At 39.3% G+C, this 16598-nt stretch overlaps 3 protein-coding genes across 3 annotated transcripts; all 3 read left to right on the forward strand.

Annotated features, from left to right (window-relative positions):
- Positions 1–499: 499 nt before the first annotated feature.
- On the forward strand, positions 500–4888 carry LOC114534512. Its single transcript, XM_028555967.1, has 2 exons — positions 500–652; positions 1772–4888. Exon 2 carries the CDS (start codon positions 1802–1804, stop codon positions 4805–4807), a length of 3006 nt encoding a protein of 1001 aa, XP_028411768.1. The 5' UTR covers positions 500–652; positions 1772–1801; the 3' UTR covers positions 4808–4888.
- Positions 4889–4995: 107 nt separating this feature from the next.
- On the forward strand, positions 4996–9929 carry LOC114534502 (activating signal cointegrator 1-like). Its single transcript, XM_028555956.1, is given in 14 exon segments — positions 4996–5489; positions 5573–5729; positions 5879–6131; positions 6456–6586; positions 6664–6728; positions 7268–7473; positions 7768–7859; positions 8104–8184; positions 8186–8225; positions 8391–8448; positions 8704–8819; positions 8890–8987; positions 9087–9186; positions 9779–9929. Coding segments are annotated over 14 exon segments (1527 nt in total). The 5' UTR covers positions 4996–5409; the 3' UTR covers positions 9829–9929.
- Positions 9930–10044: 115 nt separating this feature from the next.
- On the forward strand, positions 10045–16402 carry LOC114534525 (potassium/sodium hyperpolarization-activated cyclic nucleotide-gated channel 2-like). Its single transcript, XM_028555986.1, has 9 exons — positions 10045–10377; positions 12111–12279; positions 12439–12663; positions 13304–13505; positions 13745–13894; positions 14224–14442; positions 14689–14835; positions 15311–15551; positions 16045–16402. Exons 1-9 carry the CDS (start codon positions 10152–10154, stop codon positions 16287–16289), a joined length of 1824 nt encoding a protein of 607 aa, XP_028411787.1. The 5' UTR covers positions 10045–10151; the 3' UTR covers positions 16290–16402.
- Positions 16403–16598: the final 196 nt, after the last annotated feature.

The raw sequence follows: 16598 nt of genomic DNA on the forward strand, positions 1-16598 counted from the left end.
AAAAGAAATAGGTGTTTGGATGAATCTGAGAGAACCGGTTTAAAATAGGTCGTTATTCTTACGTATACCAAATAGGTTGAAATAACCTGTAGTTAACTAGTAATTTTAACCTATTAACAACTCGTTTTAACCGAGTAATAGGTAATAGCAACCTATAGAACTGTGTTGTACTTTTTGAGATGAACCTTCTGTTCATTAGGACATAGTTGCAATGAAAATTCGGTCAAATATACACTTTAGTCTTTAGTAGTCAAATGTACTTTTGTTGGAGGTACTTGGTTTCTGTCTTGTTGTAGCAAGCACCTGCATGAATAACCTTTATTTCATAAAAAATTCATGACTGGAGCCGTTTTATTTGAGAACGATTTCAATTCATTTTTCAGTTACTAACTCCTTATCATAAGAATGAAAACAAAAACAACGTTGAACCGCGTGAAAACAATTGCGTATAATATAATGTTATATTCATGATGACAAAACGAAACTGAATTCGATGACGATGGTGCTTACGTTGCATTTCAAGGCTGTTGTCTGTATCAGATCTCTTTGAAGACTGTTAAGGCGTAAGATCGACAGTTTTGATTTGTAGACTCAAGTTAAATTGTTAGCAAACGAGGATAAAGGAAAAGTTAAGTCACATTACGCGAAACGGGTAAGATGTGTCGTATTTTTCTCATTATTAAAATTCCTATATATATCAGCAAATTAATAAAAGTCAAAACCTTCGCTGATTTATTGAAGAAAGATTCAGTAACATATGGCGAAGTAAAGGTTTTCGTTGCATGGCTATTTTAGTTATTATATAAAATATTTTGTTATTACACAAAATCAACTAGAACCCGAAGCCTATTTTATAAGATATTTCATGAATTTTCTTATCGAAATGTTACACTTCGAAGAGTTCACGGAATGAGCGTTCAACGCACTTTTCAGGCTTTAACGTTTGACTTTGAGTTTCAGCAAATGTCAAAGCCTGTGAAGCACGACTTTATAGTCAAACTTTGGTGCATGTTTTCTTACTATATCTGTATATGACATTGGGCAAAATGTTATGCAACCGAAAATTTTCAACACACGATAATTAAAATAATGACATTAAAAACATCATTTCCATATCACTATATAACATGAAAAATATATTGATAAAAAGGTGGATAAGCACTTGAATGAGCGCTCAGTAAAGTTGAATTTCGTGTATTGCATGTGAGGCGTACTTTATATACGTTTTCTTTTTTTCTTTGAGGGTATTTAATATAAAAAAGTAAGTATTATTGTATTCGACGCACTTCAGGGGGTGCAATCGCGATTTTTTTTCTGAAATGTGGGTGTATTATTATTCCAGCGATCATTCTAGATTAATAACGAAGCACACTTCACGGTGAGAAGTTAAACAAATTGCGATTGTTTTTCTTCTGACTTCGCTACGAAATCTGACCGTCGATAATATGAAAATATCAATGTGGCCACTTAAAATGAAGTGCTTAATAGTTAAGGATGCTATTTAACCCACCAATTATGTTAAAATATTGCATTATACAAAAAACCAACGCTTGTATCGCAGTTCAATCGCGCAATGTCGCCAATTATTTTGTTAAGCGCAACACTATACTAGTCATAAGATATTATTTTAATTCACTGCATATGTTCTTTTGGTCTTGCCAATAGATACTTTATATAGATAATTGTTTTGCCTATATATATGTAGATACTTGCCTGGACTGGTATAGCTCCGTCTGCATCTAGTTGAGTAAGAAAATGTCAAAAATTTCAGAATTTGCAATGTAGAAAGAATTTGGAAGCGATGGCACACGGTTCCGATCAAATGGCAGCGTGGACGAAAAATGAATATTTGAAACTATTCTGCCGCGAAGTTGCGAAAGAATTGCTGTACAATATTGTGTACAATCATGCAGGAAATGATTATTCTTCCTTATGCTCCGAATTTACAAGGAAAACTGGCCATGGACTGATGAATTTCGTTGGCTTTAGTAATGTAAGTGAACAAGAATGGTCTAGTTTCTTGAAAAATATTCTCGGTCTTAAACACATTCCAGGACAACGTCCTAAGATATGCTTCACAGGCAGTGTAGATGGAGAAAGGGGAATTGTGTACCGCCGAAATAACACAACGTATCTAACCGTGGGATATTTTGTGCAAACCATAGCAACATATCGCGAAAAGTTTCTTGTTATGGCCTGCAAGATGATGAAAGATATTTTCCCGAACTTGAATCGCTGCAAAAACAAAATGGGCAATACCCCTCTTCACCTCGTCTCCTCACTCCCAGGCCATTATGTACAAAATGACAATACCGTACCATTGGTAAAATATTTGATACAGGCTGGCATAGATTCGACGATGTTGAACAGTAATCGCAGAAATTTTCTTCACACAATTTCTTGGAGTTTTGTAGCAGAGGACACGGGGGATGTTGTGAAATGGGTGTCCGAAAACGAATACTTCTATTACTTCATTTGCACCATAAATTCCACCAGATACGTGAAGGAACGCTATGCTATACTACATACGCTTCTGGTAGGATTAACACCAGAACAATTGCTTTTCTTGGTCAGTACCAAAGACAGTTTAGGAAATACCGTAATGCATGGATGGGCACACTTAATGTCTGTGCTGAATGTGGAAAGCGATTTCCAATTTACAAGCTCGTTTTTGGAGATGTTATGTAGCTTTACTGGTTCTGAACCTGGCCTTCCCCTTGACGATACAGACATCAATGGTAACGTAGCTCTTCATTATGCCTTCCACCCCAAAGTTTTTAAGTTTTTTCTCCAGAAAGAAGTCTTTGGTTGCAGAATCACTAATAAGGCTGGGGCAACCCCAGTTTTAACGATGCTGCAGCATTTGGCTGTGCTAGCATTTAACGAAACGTCTGCGTTTGCGGAAATTAAAAGTCTCTTCAGCTGCGGTAACGGTGATTATAAATGGATAAGGTACAAAAGACCACTAATCGAAGAGGCTACAAATATGTTTGAGCAATTTATAGACTTAGTGTCGGATAACGAAGATGTCCAAGAAACGCTTGGAATACCAGATGAGAACGGTAATTACCCTATCAATGTAGTATTGATTACCATTCGAGTAGCATGCTACCGTATAGAGAAGCCTCGTAACAATGTTTTGGACTATACGAAGCTGCGAGAATGTTTGATAAGATTGGTAGGACTGATCCTAGGTACTGTGAATACCATGAAACTACAAAACAACGAAGGTAAGAATGCTCTTCATGTGTTCCTTGATATGGGTGAAGCGAACAATAACAGAGTACTTTACGATGAGGATATTCTAGAAATCATTAAAATACTTCTGCAGCATAATTTAAATGTGAACGCAATTGACGCAAAGGGAAACACACCTCTTCATGTTGCAAACAAGTATTATTATAGTGAAAGCAACAAAAGAATTGCTGAGATGCTTATCAACTATGGTGCAGTCGCAGACAAAAAGCGAGTATTACGATCATGCCCTACGAGACATCAAGACAAAGCACAACGTTTGATTGACAACACTATTGAAGTGACTTTCGTAGGAAAATATCGTTATTGTAGTCAGGATCCAATTGGCTCTGGTGCATTTAGCACGGTCTTTGTGGCAGTGAGAGATGAATTTGTGGAATCAGATACGATTAATTATAAGGCCTTTGCGTTGAAGAGACTGGAGAAGGCAAGGCTTAACGGAGACCAGTTCCAACGTGAAATTAAAAACCTTATTTCGTTGTCTGAAGGATGCGAGAAAATCATCAGATACTACCACAATTTTACCGATAACTCCTTTCATTATATTGTTCTTGCTCTTATGGATGGTGACCTTTATAAATTTATTAAAAATGACAATATCAAACAAGTTGTGATGAGGGATCCAGCGATACAACTGCGAGTTATGAGGGACGTCATTACTGGTGTGGAGTATCTTCATAACAATAACTACATTCACCGCGATCTTAACCCCAGAAACATTCTATACACCGCCGATGCAACATTGCATCTCAAAATCGCTGACTTTGGATTCACAAAAAACATATCGTCGACATCCACAAAGAGTTCAGGAAGAGGTGGACGTACACCATGTTGGATAGCGCCAGAACTACTTGTTCGACAACCATTAGGCCACCATACTAAGCAATCAGATATATTCTCCTTGGGATTGGTCCTATACTACCTTTATACCTGGGGTAGTCATCCTTTTGGAGATTTGGAGCATGAACAGCCTCACCGTATTGTGTCTAGGATTGAGAATTTTGATGAAAGATTTATGCCACAAATATTTAATAGCCATGGGGTTTATCATCCTGAAAGCATTAGTTTCTTCATGGACCTTTTAAAAAGATACCCTTTCCTCCGGTCACGAGCAAACGGCCTTATCCAGAAACCATTTTTTTGGAACGATAGTAAAAAGATTGCATTTCTTAACGCGATTGGTAACCAAGATGAAGCCATTTTTCCGGATCACCACTCACGTTTAGTGCAATTCTTGCAGGAGACACACACTGGCCATATGGTTTCTGTCAGGCCTTGGCATCAGTGGAATACAGTGGTAAGAGATGTGCATAAAGAAATGAGTAGAAATAAACGGTATAGAACAAATATGATAATCGATTTGTTACGATTCATCAGAAATGCGTACGCCCACAGGAATGAAAAGTCTTTTAGGGTTCAAGTTTATCTCGATGACAAGATTTTCCTCCACACATACCCTTCCCTAGTTCTGGACGTTTTTAATGTGATACAAAGACTAGGTCTCCGTGAAAGACGTCGCGATATCAACGATGTTCTAAAAGAAGATCAATAAAGCAAAACAGACCCTAGGTAGCCCAAAGGTATTTGCGAATCTAAATCGTCCATCCACTTTAATATCGCGGTCTGTGACGTAAACACCAATTGCTATACTTGTATATATAGATTGCATATATACAAATATAGCAATATTGTATATATAAGATTGTATATTTACAAATATAGCAATTGATGTTTATGTCACAGACCGCGATATTAAAGTGGATGGACGCTTTAGATTAAAACACAAATACCTTTGGGCTACCTAGGAACAGACGACTTTGGTGTTACCCAAAATAAGGTAACAAAAATTGCATTGGAATTCAAAGATAACCGGACATCTTCGTTTGCCGTTATCATAGATGAAAGATGGATAAGGTTTATAGGTATTGTGCCTTTATCGAGCAACTGTTGGCAGCAAATGCTTATTAATTTAGTAGATTTGGTATATTTATTCAGATGAAGAATCAACAGACCATTTGAAGAATAAATTCAGCCTAAAATTAAATCCTCATCTTACGTCATCGTGAGATGAACGAATATGCTGCCATTTTGGGGGCTCGATTAGCCCACGAAAGAGGTTTAAATAAATCGCGCGAGGGCTCCACGCAAAGCAATATGGTGGACGAATTCAAGCAATGGTGCAGAAATGAACTTTCAAAATTGCTTAGCACGGATGTTGGACGCGAATTTTCTGAGTAAGTACCTTGCAAAATAAAACTTACAGCAATGTTCCATAACATAGTTATGTTTTCTAAGAATATTCGCCGCTTTCTGTCAGATACTTGTTCTCGATTGAAAGCACACCAGATGTGGAAGAGTATTTGTTTCAATTACTGGATAAAGATGACGTGAAAGTGCAGCAATTCGTGAAACAACTGCTCCTCAATTGGCATATCTTAGGAAGGAAAAAGCAAAACGAAAAACGAATTGATAAGGTTGGTTGTTGTGCTCGTACAGATCTAGAATGGATTATTTAGATGAACTGCCCAGTGCCCAAATCTAGGTTTCTCAATCAAAGGCGGCCTCTCCTTTTGAGGTAAGAAAGTTCTAATAATCTAAAATTGTCATGATTTTTCTTTGGCAGCCAAAGAAGAATGGCTCTCAAAATTCTGGATCTGGTAATGAAATACAGAAGCAAACAGTTGTGACGAAAGGGGAGCAATCTCCAGTGAAGAAGAAATCATCACATTTCATCGCGCTCTACAGTGATGAAGGACAAGCAAGAAGCAGCGTGCGTTTGCCAGGACGACATCCATGTGAATGTTTAGGGCAGAAACATAGTCTGGTTAACAACTGTCTACAGTGTGGAAGAATTGTTTGTGAACAAGAAGGTTCTGGTATGTATGCTTCCATGCTTTTAAAATCAACCCTTCTTCCTAGAGGTCCAGTAAAGATTATCTCTAATCATCCAGTGCTACTACAGGAGGAAATCTAAACTAAACTAACTTTATTTATACTGGATAGCTCTATCAGTTCTAAACTGTTCTTCCTAGAGGTCAAGTAAGGATCATCTCTTTTTGAACCAGTGTTATCACAGGAGGAAACCTAAACTAAACTAACTGCATTTATACTGGATAGCTTTATCAGTTCTAAACTGTTCTTCCTGGAGGTCTAGTAAGGATCATCTCTGATCACCTCTTATGATGTTCTGGTTTCCCTAGGTCCATGTTATTTTTGTGGTGAGGTAGTTTGCACAGCTGAAGAAAGGGAAGTACTGGCAAAGAATTCAAAACGGGGTCAAAAGCTGAAAGAAAAGTTGTTGGAAAGCTGGAATGCAAAAGCAAGTGAAGATGTAAGGATTTGAACCTAATGATTCATATTTGCAGATTTTTGTTTCATGGTTGGTTTTTTCAATGTGGATATTCTTAGGAGGAGTTAAAACGTCGTAAAGCAACTGAACTCAAGGACAGATTACTGGAATATGATAGGACAAGGTAATAAAGTAAAACAAAACATCACTTGTTTGTGGTATCACTGACTTTCAAGTGGCTTACAGTTGCTTCTGTGAATCAGTTCTGCTCATAACAGTGGGTAGTCAATGTGTTTCAAAATTGCTCAAATTTCAGATTTTTCGCATATCTCTGAACATAAACTCTCTCTGACTCTCTCATATTCATTTAGAAGTACCCGGGTATTGCAAACTAAAAGCGTGTCAAATATCTGACTGAAAGTTCTTGATCTTTTAGGAAATATACAGTTTCAAAATTTAAACAAAACCTTTGTTTACATTACGGACTGTACCATAGAAATCCCAATAAATATTTTTGAAATAATAAAAGTTAGTCCAGTTGCGTTGTGAGTTCAACTATATCTTGTGCTTCGCGATCACTGACGTCACTGAACTCACGACGCAACTGGACTAACTTTTATTATTCCTATGACTGCACAACTTTGATAACGCAATATTTTACTCTGTCGAAAGTGGACGATTTTACTGAGTTTTTGAAACGTTGTTCTCTGCATTCATATCTAGTGTTCGTCGTACGAAGGTCATCGACGACGAGTCCGATTATTTTGCGTCGGATTCAAAATGGCTCAGCAAGAAAGAGCGCAAAATTTTGAAAGAAAAGGAGGACAAGCTACAAAAACTGAAGCACGGTTCGAGACGAGACAAGAAGGTTACGTTAGATTTTGCTGGCAGGAAAATTATCGAAGAGAAACCGACGGAGGAAATAAACGGTGAGCGGGCATACGTACGCGTTGTACGGCGGGGATACGTGTAAATTGCGCGTTTTGCGGCGGTTTGAAATGCAGCGCAATCATATAGCGATATAAAAATTTCCGGAGGATACAATGAGGAAGGGGGGGGGTGAATTTTTTTGAAATATTACCGGGGGTAGCTTGAGAGAGGTAGGTTAGTTTGGAAGCCGATCCTAAAAAAATTTTGTGAAAATTAGAGAAGCTTCTTTTGATGGTTCTTTCTACACAACATTAGATTTGTCATTAATAAAGACATTCTTGGGTTTCTTCCAGAATTATACAAGTCTGCGGAAGAGTTTCACGATTCGAGCCTTGCCAACAATCACGGATCAAATCATCCAAAATACGTCGCTGAACCACCCCTGGTAAGGACAACGTTTTTACGAAACTATTGTAATATTTAGTCAACCGTGTTTGTGCATGGTTTCTGTGTACTTTTGTAATGTACATCAACCAAGCTTCAAGCATACATATAGTAGGCTCCATATGCTTTGTGGGGGCTGGGGATAGGCCATGTTATCGAGGCCTACCCCTTTACCTTCTGTTTTATCAATTTCTTCTCGACGCCACTAATGAGCTGTTAAAAAGAATCCTCGTCTATTTCCACAGTATGTTGAGGATGACCCGCCATTGTCTGGGAGAAAAGAAAAAGCAAAAAAAACGAAGGTTAAAGAATCGTCACGAATGCTTCGAATAACAGGACAAAGAATTGTTGGAAATGACCGATGAAGGTGAACTATTGTTTGATAATCTCCTTGCTAAGATGTCTGGGGTCTGGACTTTTTTCTTTGATTTCCTTCATCAATGATGTTTCCACAACTAGTCACCAACTTTGATTTTTCCTCTCTGTTCAATATCCTGGAGACAACATGTGGTTATTTTCTTTATTTTTGCAGGAAAGTGCCTGAGCATGCACCAACCGTGGGCTTCTCTACTGGTCTGCGGAATCAAAAAGTACGTATTGACCATTGTCTTCACCGAAGTTATGTGAAATGCAGTTGTGCACAGATAATCAACTTTGCCACGAGCAGATAGTTCCAGCTGTAGTTTAAATTTATATGTATGTAAGCACGAACAGCGAATTTCAAAACCACAATTCGAAAGGCTATCTTAGAATATGTGAAACAGTCTGAAAAGTTTGCAACCTCTACGTCTTTCATTTTGTCAAATGTTTCCAAAAGCAACCCTTTCAATTTTGTTTACACACAGGGCAGAGGGTCGCAGTTGGTACACGACTCACCGAGGTAGACTGTGGATCGCTGCTACGGCAAAACAGCCCAATCAAGAGGAAATCAAACAGATGGAAGCATTTTATAAAGCCCTAGGTGAGCATCGAGTTTGCCAATGCATGATTACGACTCGTATTCCACATTCATTTTTGTCCATTGCCTGCAGGAGAAAAGTCTCGCTTCCCGGAGTTTTACCCCTCTGCATGTCTCCTGGGCTGTATTGATGTGGTGGAGTGCCTGACTCAACAAGAATATAACGAACAGGTAGAAATGGTTCAATATACAACAATACAGTAACGCATTATGTCATGTTATGTTTGATCTAAGTCTTTCGTTAAATTGTAAATGTATTTTTATCGTCAGTTTCCCGACGGAGAGGAATCCTCGTCCGCATTTGTTTTCATTCCTGAAAATCCGCGCGAACTTGTTGTCAAATTTCCTGTGAAAGGCCAGCACAAAATATGTAAGTTCTTACACTTTTTATTATTAGAATTTGTTATTATGGCTCTAACCGGACCTGCAGGAAGAACAGTTTCAAACTAATAGAGCTATCCAGTATAAATAAAGTTAGTTTAGTTTAGGTTTCCTTCTGTAGTAACACTGGATCAAAAAGAGATGATCCTCACTGGACCTCTAGGAAGAACAGTTTAGAACTGATAGAGCTATCCAGTATAAATAAAGTTAGTTTAGTTTAGGTTTCCTCCTGTAGTAACACTGGATCAATAAGAGATGATCCTTACTGGACCTCTAGGAAGAACAGTTTAGAACTGATAGAGCTATCCAGTATAAATAAAGTTAGTTTAGTTTAGGTTTCCTCCTGTAGTAACACTGGATCAATAAGAGATGATCCTTACTGGACCTCTAGGAAGAACAGTTTAGAACTGATAGAGCTATCCAGTATAAATAAAGTTAGTTTAGTTTAGGTTTCCTCCTGTAGTAACACTGGATCAATAAAAGATGATAGAGCTTATTCAGTGTAACTGATAAGGAAAGGTCAGTGTAGACCAGAAGGTCAGTTAGCGAATTGGATAATTGAGTGTCATGTGATCATTTAGGGAAACTGGACAAACATATTCATCAGGCCGCCCGGAAGGGGATTACGTGACCGCAACAAACTATTATCATAAAGGGTTATTGATAAATGATAAAAGATTAGTTATTACAAATTGAAATTTTGTATCAGGTTTATTAAAATATCTGACTTGATTGACTTCAGAACTATTTATATTCTTCAACGTTAGTTGTGATTGTTCAAAATTTAGTGACGCACATGCGCGCGATGATGACGCGCGTGCGCAATTGCAGCCATGCTATGATGACGTCACAATCAGAGCAAATCATTTAATAGCAAGATGTCGTTTTTTAAAAAAGTATAACACGAAATCTAGAGGTAACACGAATGTCTGAGCGATTCGCAACACAGAAACAATGAGATTCCGTTGCCCTTGTTGCCGGCGCCAAATTATGCCGTTGGAGGAAAGCTTCGAGCAAGACCCGGAGACGGGAACCGCTTATCCTGAAAACACCGGCCAGTTCATCTCGATTGCCGTGGGTCGCGGGAATACGGACGAGACGACGGCGGAAATGCAGGAGGTTATTATCGATGATGGCGAAAGGTTTTCTGTGAAAGATGAAACGTTCTCTGAGATCTCAGGTTAGTTTTGTAACTTCTTTGTTCAACTTAGAGAAAAATTTATAAGGATCGAGAATACATCAATCGAAGTAACGATTACCGATTTAGCACTTCCAAAACCTCAAAGTAACTACCGCAAACGGATTCTTAGTGGTGCAGTACTGTAGAGTAATCTTTCTCAGGCGAAAAAGGCATCTTCGCTTAATCGATTTTAGCACAGCGTACCCATTATGCCAGGACGTAAAATTTGAGTTAATAGAGTCTGTGTTTGAAAGAAATACACGCCCCATCTGAAAATCAACAATATTGTAAAAAATGTTGCGTATGGCTAGCGACGTAGCGTCGATAAATAAATCTGTAAGCAACTAATTCTCCCTGTCCTAAAACTAGAACCTAGAATCGAAACGGGTTTGCAAACATGCCGAAGAGGCATAGTCAGAGGCATTCGTTCGTAGCAATCGTTACGAGTTTCTGCCTTTAATTAAAAACTGCCCTCTTAATTAAAACACTGTATAAAAGATAACGAGAAAAGTAAAACACCTAATTCCATATACATACATAGCAAAGCTATTTTTTGGGATTAATTCGGATTCCAAAAGAGAGTCAGTTAGCCCGCAAAATACTGCAGAACAATTAAATCGCGCCTGCATATTAGGACCGCAAAAAACCTGTACATTACAAAATGACTTTGACGGGAAACTGGGACTTGAACTAACGCTAAGTGATTTAAGATTTGGGTTGAAGCAATCTTGAAGTGTTTTGACTACTTCGAAATTCTTGCACTGTTCGTCTGAAAGGTACATTCTTTAATACTTTTATAGCTCTTGTATTTTAAAAAGTACAGAGGAATAAACTAGGTTGAAATAGACCCGTCGCTGTCAGCACTTCATGCTTGGTATTACTCAAACCAGATGCTTTAAAATCGCAAAGTTTTCCGGCAACGTCAAAGCGCTTAAAAAAGTTTTGATTAAGCAGTCAAATGCAATGGTTTGTGCAAAGCGGTTTTGTGGGTAGCCGCTGTACATGACATTATTATTGCCGTGATGTTTACAATCTAACGAGTGTATAGGCTTTAACTAATTGTTAGTTGTATGAAAGCAGATAGGTGAAACTTTCAGTCTGAGAAATTGACTGAGTTGGTATAGTCACCTGTTCTGATGGACCTAGCTTTCCTTGCGAAGTCTCGAAGATGCGCACTCCATGTCTATTTTTAGCTCAGTGGACCTCGTCATAGTGCCGTTTTTGACACTGCGAAAGTGTATAAATAGTGCGACTTTTTGACACGTTCGTAGTCCGTAAAATGAACTTGTCTTACGTCAGACTGTTGTGTCTGTGTACTGCGGTTGAACAATTTCAATCAGTTATGACGTTATTATTTAATCACGAGTTATTAATGTATTTGAAAACTTTGAGGTTTGCATTAAAAGCCGCATTCGCTAAATTTTGAGAGTCCGTAAATATTCAAAATGTATTTCACAAGTTCCCATCAAATGTGGCATAACAACTGCCTAAAATAGACAAAAACACTTCTCGACGTTTTGACTTAAGAGCGTTCGCTGGTATTTAGTCATATACGGACTATTCTGAGTTTCATCGAAAAAGGCCTTTGACGGTGTTTTGGTCGACTCTTGGCAGTTGTTATAAAACGTTTGATGGGAATTGTTTGAAGACGCTGCTACGCCGCATCGAATTCCATAGGATTCGTCACCTGAACAGGTTATTCTCGTTATATTTGTGTCTTTATTCAATGATAGCACATACTGGCATTCTTCCTTCGGCCTTGCAACTGCTGATTCTGTCATGGCTACAGCCTATGGACAACAAGGCAAACACGAAGCTTTTTGGAAGCGCTAAGGCTGTGAAACGCGAGCAGACGAGACACAAAGCCGCTGGTTGGATCATCCATCCTTGCAGTGCGTTTAGGTAGGTCAATGATTGGCCGCATGATTCTGATTGGTCAACTGCGGCCGTATATTTGCCAATCAGAATCGTGTTTCGTTCCCGAGCTACGTCATAACGCAGACTTCTTATAAAGGTCTATACTTACAGGTTAAAACTTTCTTTCATATTATTTGTTTTCAGATTATATTGGAATATGTTAATGATGTTATTACTCGTTGTCAATATGTATGCGTTACCGGTCGCAATCACCTTTTTTACCGACGCTTTACCGTTGTCCTGGATAATCCTTAATATCCTGTCAGATGTATTCTTTATGACTGACCTTATCATTAACTTTCGAACTGGAATTATGGTGACCGACATGAGCTACAAGTTCATTTTGGAACCAAAGAAGATTGCTGTGAGGTATAAATAAGTAAATTTGTATTTCTTAATTTGGTTGGGTTTGTATTTGTCTTGCTTCACTTTTCATCTTCCACCTCACTTCACCTCGTACACCTTCCCAAACCTTTACTTTACCCTACCTCACCTCACCAAGAATAATCCCACCTTATCCCGCCTAATCTCACTTCACCTCACCCCTCGTGTTCCCTATCTTACCTCGTTTTACCTTACCCCAACTTAAGCATCCTGCTTTCCTTACCTCACCTCACCTCATGCGCCCTTCACCTTACTTCATGCACCCAACTTTACCTCACCACAGTCTTCACCTCACCTTATGCACCCTACTTTACCTCACCACACAACACTACACCTCACCTCACCTCACCTCACCTCATGCATCCTACTTTACCTCACCACACTACACCTCACCTCACCTCACCTCACCTCACCCCACCTCACCTCACCTCATGCATCCTACTTTACCTCACCACACTACACCTTACCTCACCTCACCTCATTTCACCTCACCTCATGCATCCTACTTTACCTCACTGCAGTCTTCACCCCACCTCATGTACCATACCACACCTTAGTCCTCACCCCATGCACCCTACACCTTACCTCACCTCACCTCAGCTAACCTTACTGCCTTACTTTTCAGATATCTTCGAACGTGGTTTTTGGTCGATCTTATCTCCTCCTTACCGCTGGACTATATCATCTCTGCCATCACTCGTCATAAAGACTCCGAGTTAGTCGGAGCATCGCGGGCTCTCAGAGTGCTAAGACTTGCTAAACTTTTGAGCCTGCTGCGTTTATTGCGGGTTTCCAGGCTTGTACGTTACGTAAGCCAGTATGAAGTGGTAAGTCTGTTGAACTATGTCATTCCTTAGGCACATGGTTACTAGTTGTGAAACTCCTGAAAACGATTTTTGACTGCCAAAGCCCAACAAACCTTGGGGTTATATGACTTATATCCATAGCAAAATGTTATGAATTTAGGTTGCTTTTCTTTTAAACCGATGTTTCTGCACCATTTTAGACTTGATAACACACTGCCAGATTTAGTTCAGAGTTATATAGAAATACGCTTCTTTCGCAGATTTTTAACTGGACAAAATCGTTTATAAAATTCATCAATCTCATCGCCGTGATGTCGTTAGTAACCCACTGGAATGCATGTCTACAGTACCTCGTACCATCCTTGACTGATTTCGATAGCAGTTCCTGGGTTGAGATTCATCATCTTCAAGTGAGTGCATTCATTATTGTCTAAATAATCAGAAGAGTCGGATGTTTGCAAAAACCGGCATGGTGAGAAATATGATGCACCATTCTCGTCTGCCAGTGGCCAGTTGTGCAAAGCTGGATTTCGCCATATATCAGATAGTGGCTTTTTAATTCCATCTCAAACTACCCACAGTACGGTGAAACTTCATTAAACTGATTAAACCTCAGTATTCTCAAAGTAGAGTTTCGCTTCGTCAATCTTTAGTTTCATTGGTTTCAAGAACTTACATCGGTTGAAAAAGGCTATCTGGAGGCACTAAGTTAATATTTCATCTTTGCTTCGCATTTTAGAACGAGCAATGGTCCACGAAATACGTTTGGTCCTTGTTTAAAGCCATGTCTCATATGTTGTGCATCGGTTATGGTCGCTTTCCTCCGCAAAATATTCAAGAGGTTGTTGTCACCTGCTTCAGCATGGCCACTGGAGCGACCTGTTATGGGATATTCATTGCTTACTGTATCTCCACCATCCAACAGACTGACTCATCACGTAGGCAGTACTATGAGAGGGTAGGCAATTTGAAATTGTTTTCCTGTCCCACAAGCACCGCTTGTCTTGAATTGATAGAGCTATCCAGTATAAACAACTTTAGTTTAGTTTAGGTTCCCTCCTGTAGTATCACTGGATTAATAAGAGATGATTCTTACTATAGCTGTGAAAAGTCGTTTAGTTCTGATGAAATATTTCCGTACAGATAAAGTTATAAATCAATTAGTCGAAAGTGTATTAGGTAATTTTGTCTTTTAACTTTTTAGGTTCAACAAATTGCGGAGTACATGTCTTATCGCAAATTACCCACGACGATACGAGAAAAAGTTTTGAAGTATTTTGATCATCGCTACAAGGGAAAGTTCTTCGACGAACGGGCGATATTGGGAGAAGTTTCTTCACCATTGAGAAATGTAAGGCCCGCTTTAAGCTTAGCAAATTTGCCTGCGCACATGGAACTGACCGAACTGTTCATAGAATGGAACTGTGCAACGTATTGCCACCATCCATCATCTCCATTCCGTATCACCCCCACATCCTATTACCTTTAGTTCATATCACCTCACCTCCCTTTCACCTTCTCTTATCACCCCCACCTCTTATTACCTTCACTTCATATCACATAACCTCTCCTCCACCTTTCCTCCACCTCTCTTCCACCTTCCCTCCACCTTCCCCCCACCTCTCTTCCACCTTCCCTCCACCTTCTCTTCACCTCCCCTCCAACTCCCCTCCACCTCCCCTCCACCTCCCTTCCACCTCCCCTCCACCTCCCCTCAACCTCCCCACAACCTCTATCACCGCACCTCAAATCACTCCTACCTTTCCTCCCATTTAAATTTGATCAATTCTTGTTAAAACTAATGGCATTTTCTTTCTCACCTCTAGGAGATAATCAGTCACAACTGCAGTGATCTCGTAAGTGCTGTGCCGTTCTTTAGCGAGGCGGATCCAGTCTTCGTCTCCGCCATTATAACGAAGCTACGTTTCGAAGTATTTCTTGAAGGGGACATAATCATACGGGAGGGAACTATAGGGACGGAGATGTACTTTTTGCGGGAAGGCAGTGTTGAAATAAGAACAAACGACGACCTCCAAAATGTCCTGAATGATGGCTCGTATTTCGGAGGTAGGATCCTTAATTCCGTTTTTCAGGGCCAGTTCATGGAACCATTTATTTGACAAAAATTTTGTCCAGATTCATTAATAATTTCTATTTTTTATAATTGCCTGGTTATGTTCTTAAGTAATACAACATTAGGAGCAGGTTTTTCCTCACAAAATGATCAGGTTATGCGTTGATTTGGTTACTTCCATATTTCAAAAATATTTGGATTGGTTGGATTGCAGAAAAACAAATGCGATGAAAAATTTCAAAACTGAAAACACAATCCAAAGTCAACATTTTGAAGCCTAAAATATTGGTTTAGAGATGGCTAAAAGAGATGGCTAACTATGAACAGTCAATCGATGCTAAGAGGCAAACTTTTCATGTGCCGAATCGAATGCAAACGAACTCACTCGGAGACTCTGACTCGTTCACCGTATTAGATTCGGCAGATGAACAGTTCGCTTCAATGTGCTTTCGTTTATCATCGCGTCTTCAAATCATTTTTGTCTAGAAATTTGTCTCCTCACAAACGCTCGACGGATTGCGAGTGTCATAGCCACATCCACCTGCGACACTTTCGTTCTCAGCACGAGTGACTTCCACGAAGTGTTAGAAGACTTCCCGGAGATGCGGGAGAAAATGGAAAAGGTGGCCGAGGAACGCCTGAACTTTATCAAAAGGCAGCGCAATCGCCGTGCGTCGATGCATCCGCAACCAAATGGCACCCCTGCGACCGCTAATCACCCAGAGGTGTAGCATGCGGGCTTGCATAATTGTGTCGGCAAAAAAAGAGCTAGTCGGTCCATAGATAGAACGGGCGTAGTACATGTAAATAAGTTAAGAACTATTAAAAATGTCCAAACCTTTCTTAAAGGCAAGCATTTTATATGCTGTAGTTCGCCATATATTGATTAAGGCTTACTGCTTACAGATTTTCAGACATTCGATAATCGATATGTAGCTTTTCCATTTCAAAAGAATCGCTAATCGCCAATATCACACACAAAAGTAACAAGTTTTACTTTCGGTTTTACTATCGTGTTTTCAGGTACAAATTGAAAGACG

The sequence above is a fragment of the Dendronephthya gigantea genome, unplaced genomic scaffold (assembly GCF_004324835.1).
Source record: "Dendronephthya gigantea isolate DGI-Jeju-01 unplaced genomic scaffold, DenGig_1.0 000102F, whole genome shotgun sequence".
NCBI classification, from domain to species: Eukaryota; Metazoa; Cnidaria; class Anthozoa; order Malacalcyonacea; family Nephtheidae; genus Dendronephthya; species Dendronephthya gigantea.

What these genes read in the sequence shown, in the direction of transcription:
- LOC114534512 (XM_028555967.1), top strand. Translation starts at nt 1,802, where the DNA reads ATGGCACACGGTTCCGATCAAATGGCAGCGTGGACGAAAAATGAATAT.
- LOC114534525 (XM_028555986.1), top strand. Translation starts at nt 10,152, where the DNA reads ATGAGATTCCGTTGCCCTTGTTGCCGGCGCCAAATTATGCCGTTGGAG. An exon ending in CCAAAGAAGATTGCTGTGAG is followed by an intron (nt 12,664 to 13,303) that starts GTATAAATAAGT and finishes CTTACTTTTCAG; the next exon opens with ATATCTTCGAACGTGGTTTT. An exon ending in TTTCTTCACCATTGAGAAAT is followed by an intron (nt 14,836 to 15,310) that starts GTAAGGCCCGCT and finishes TCTCACCTCTAG; the next exon opens with GAGATAATCAGTCACAACTG.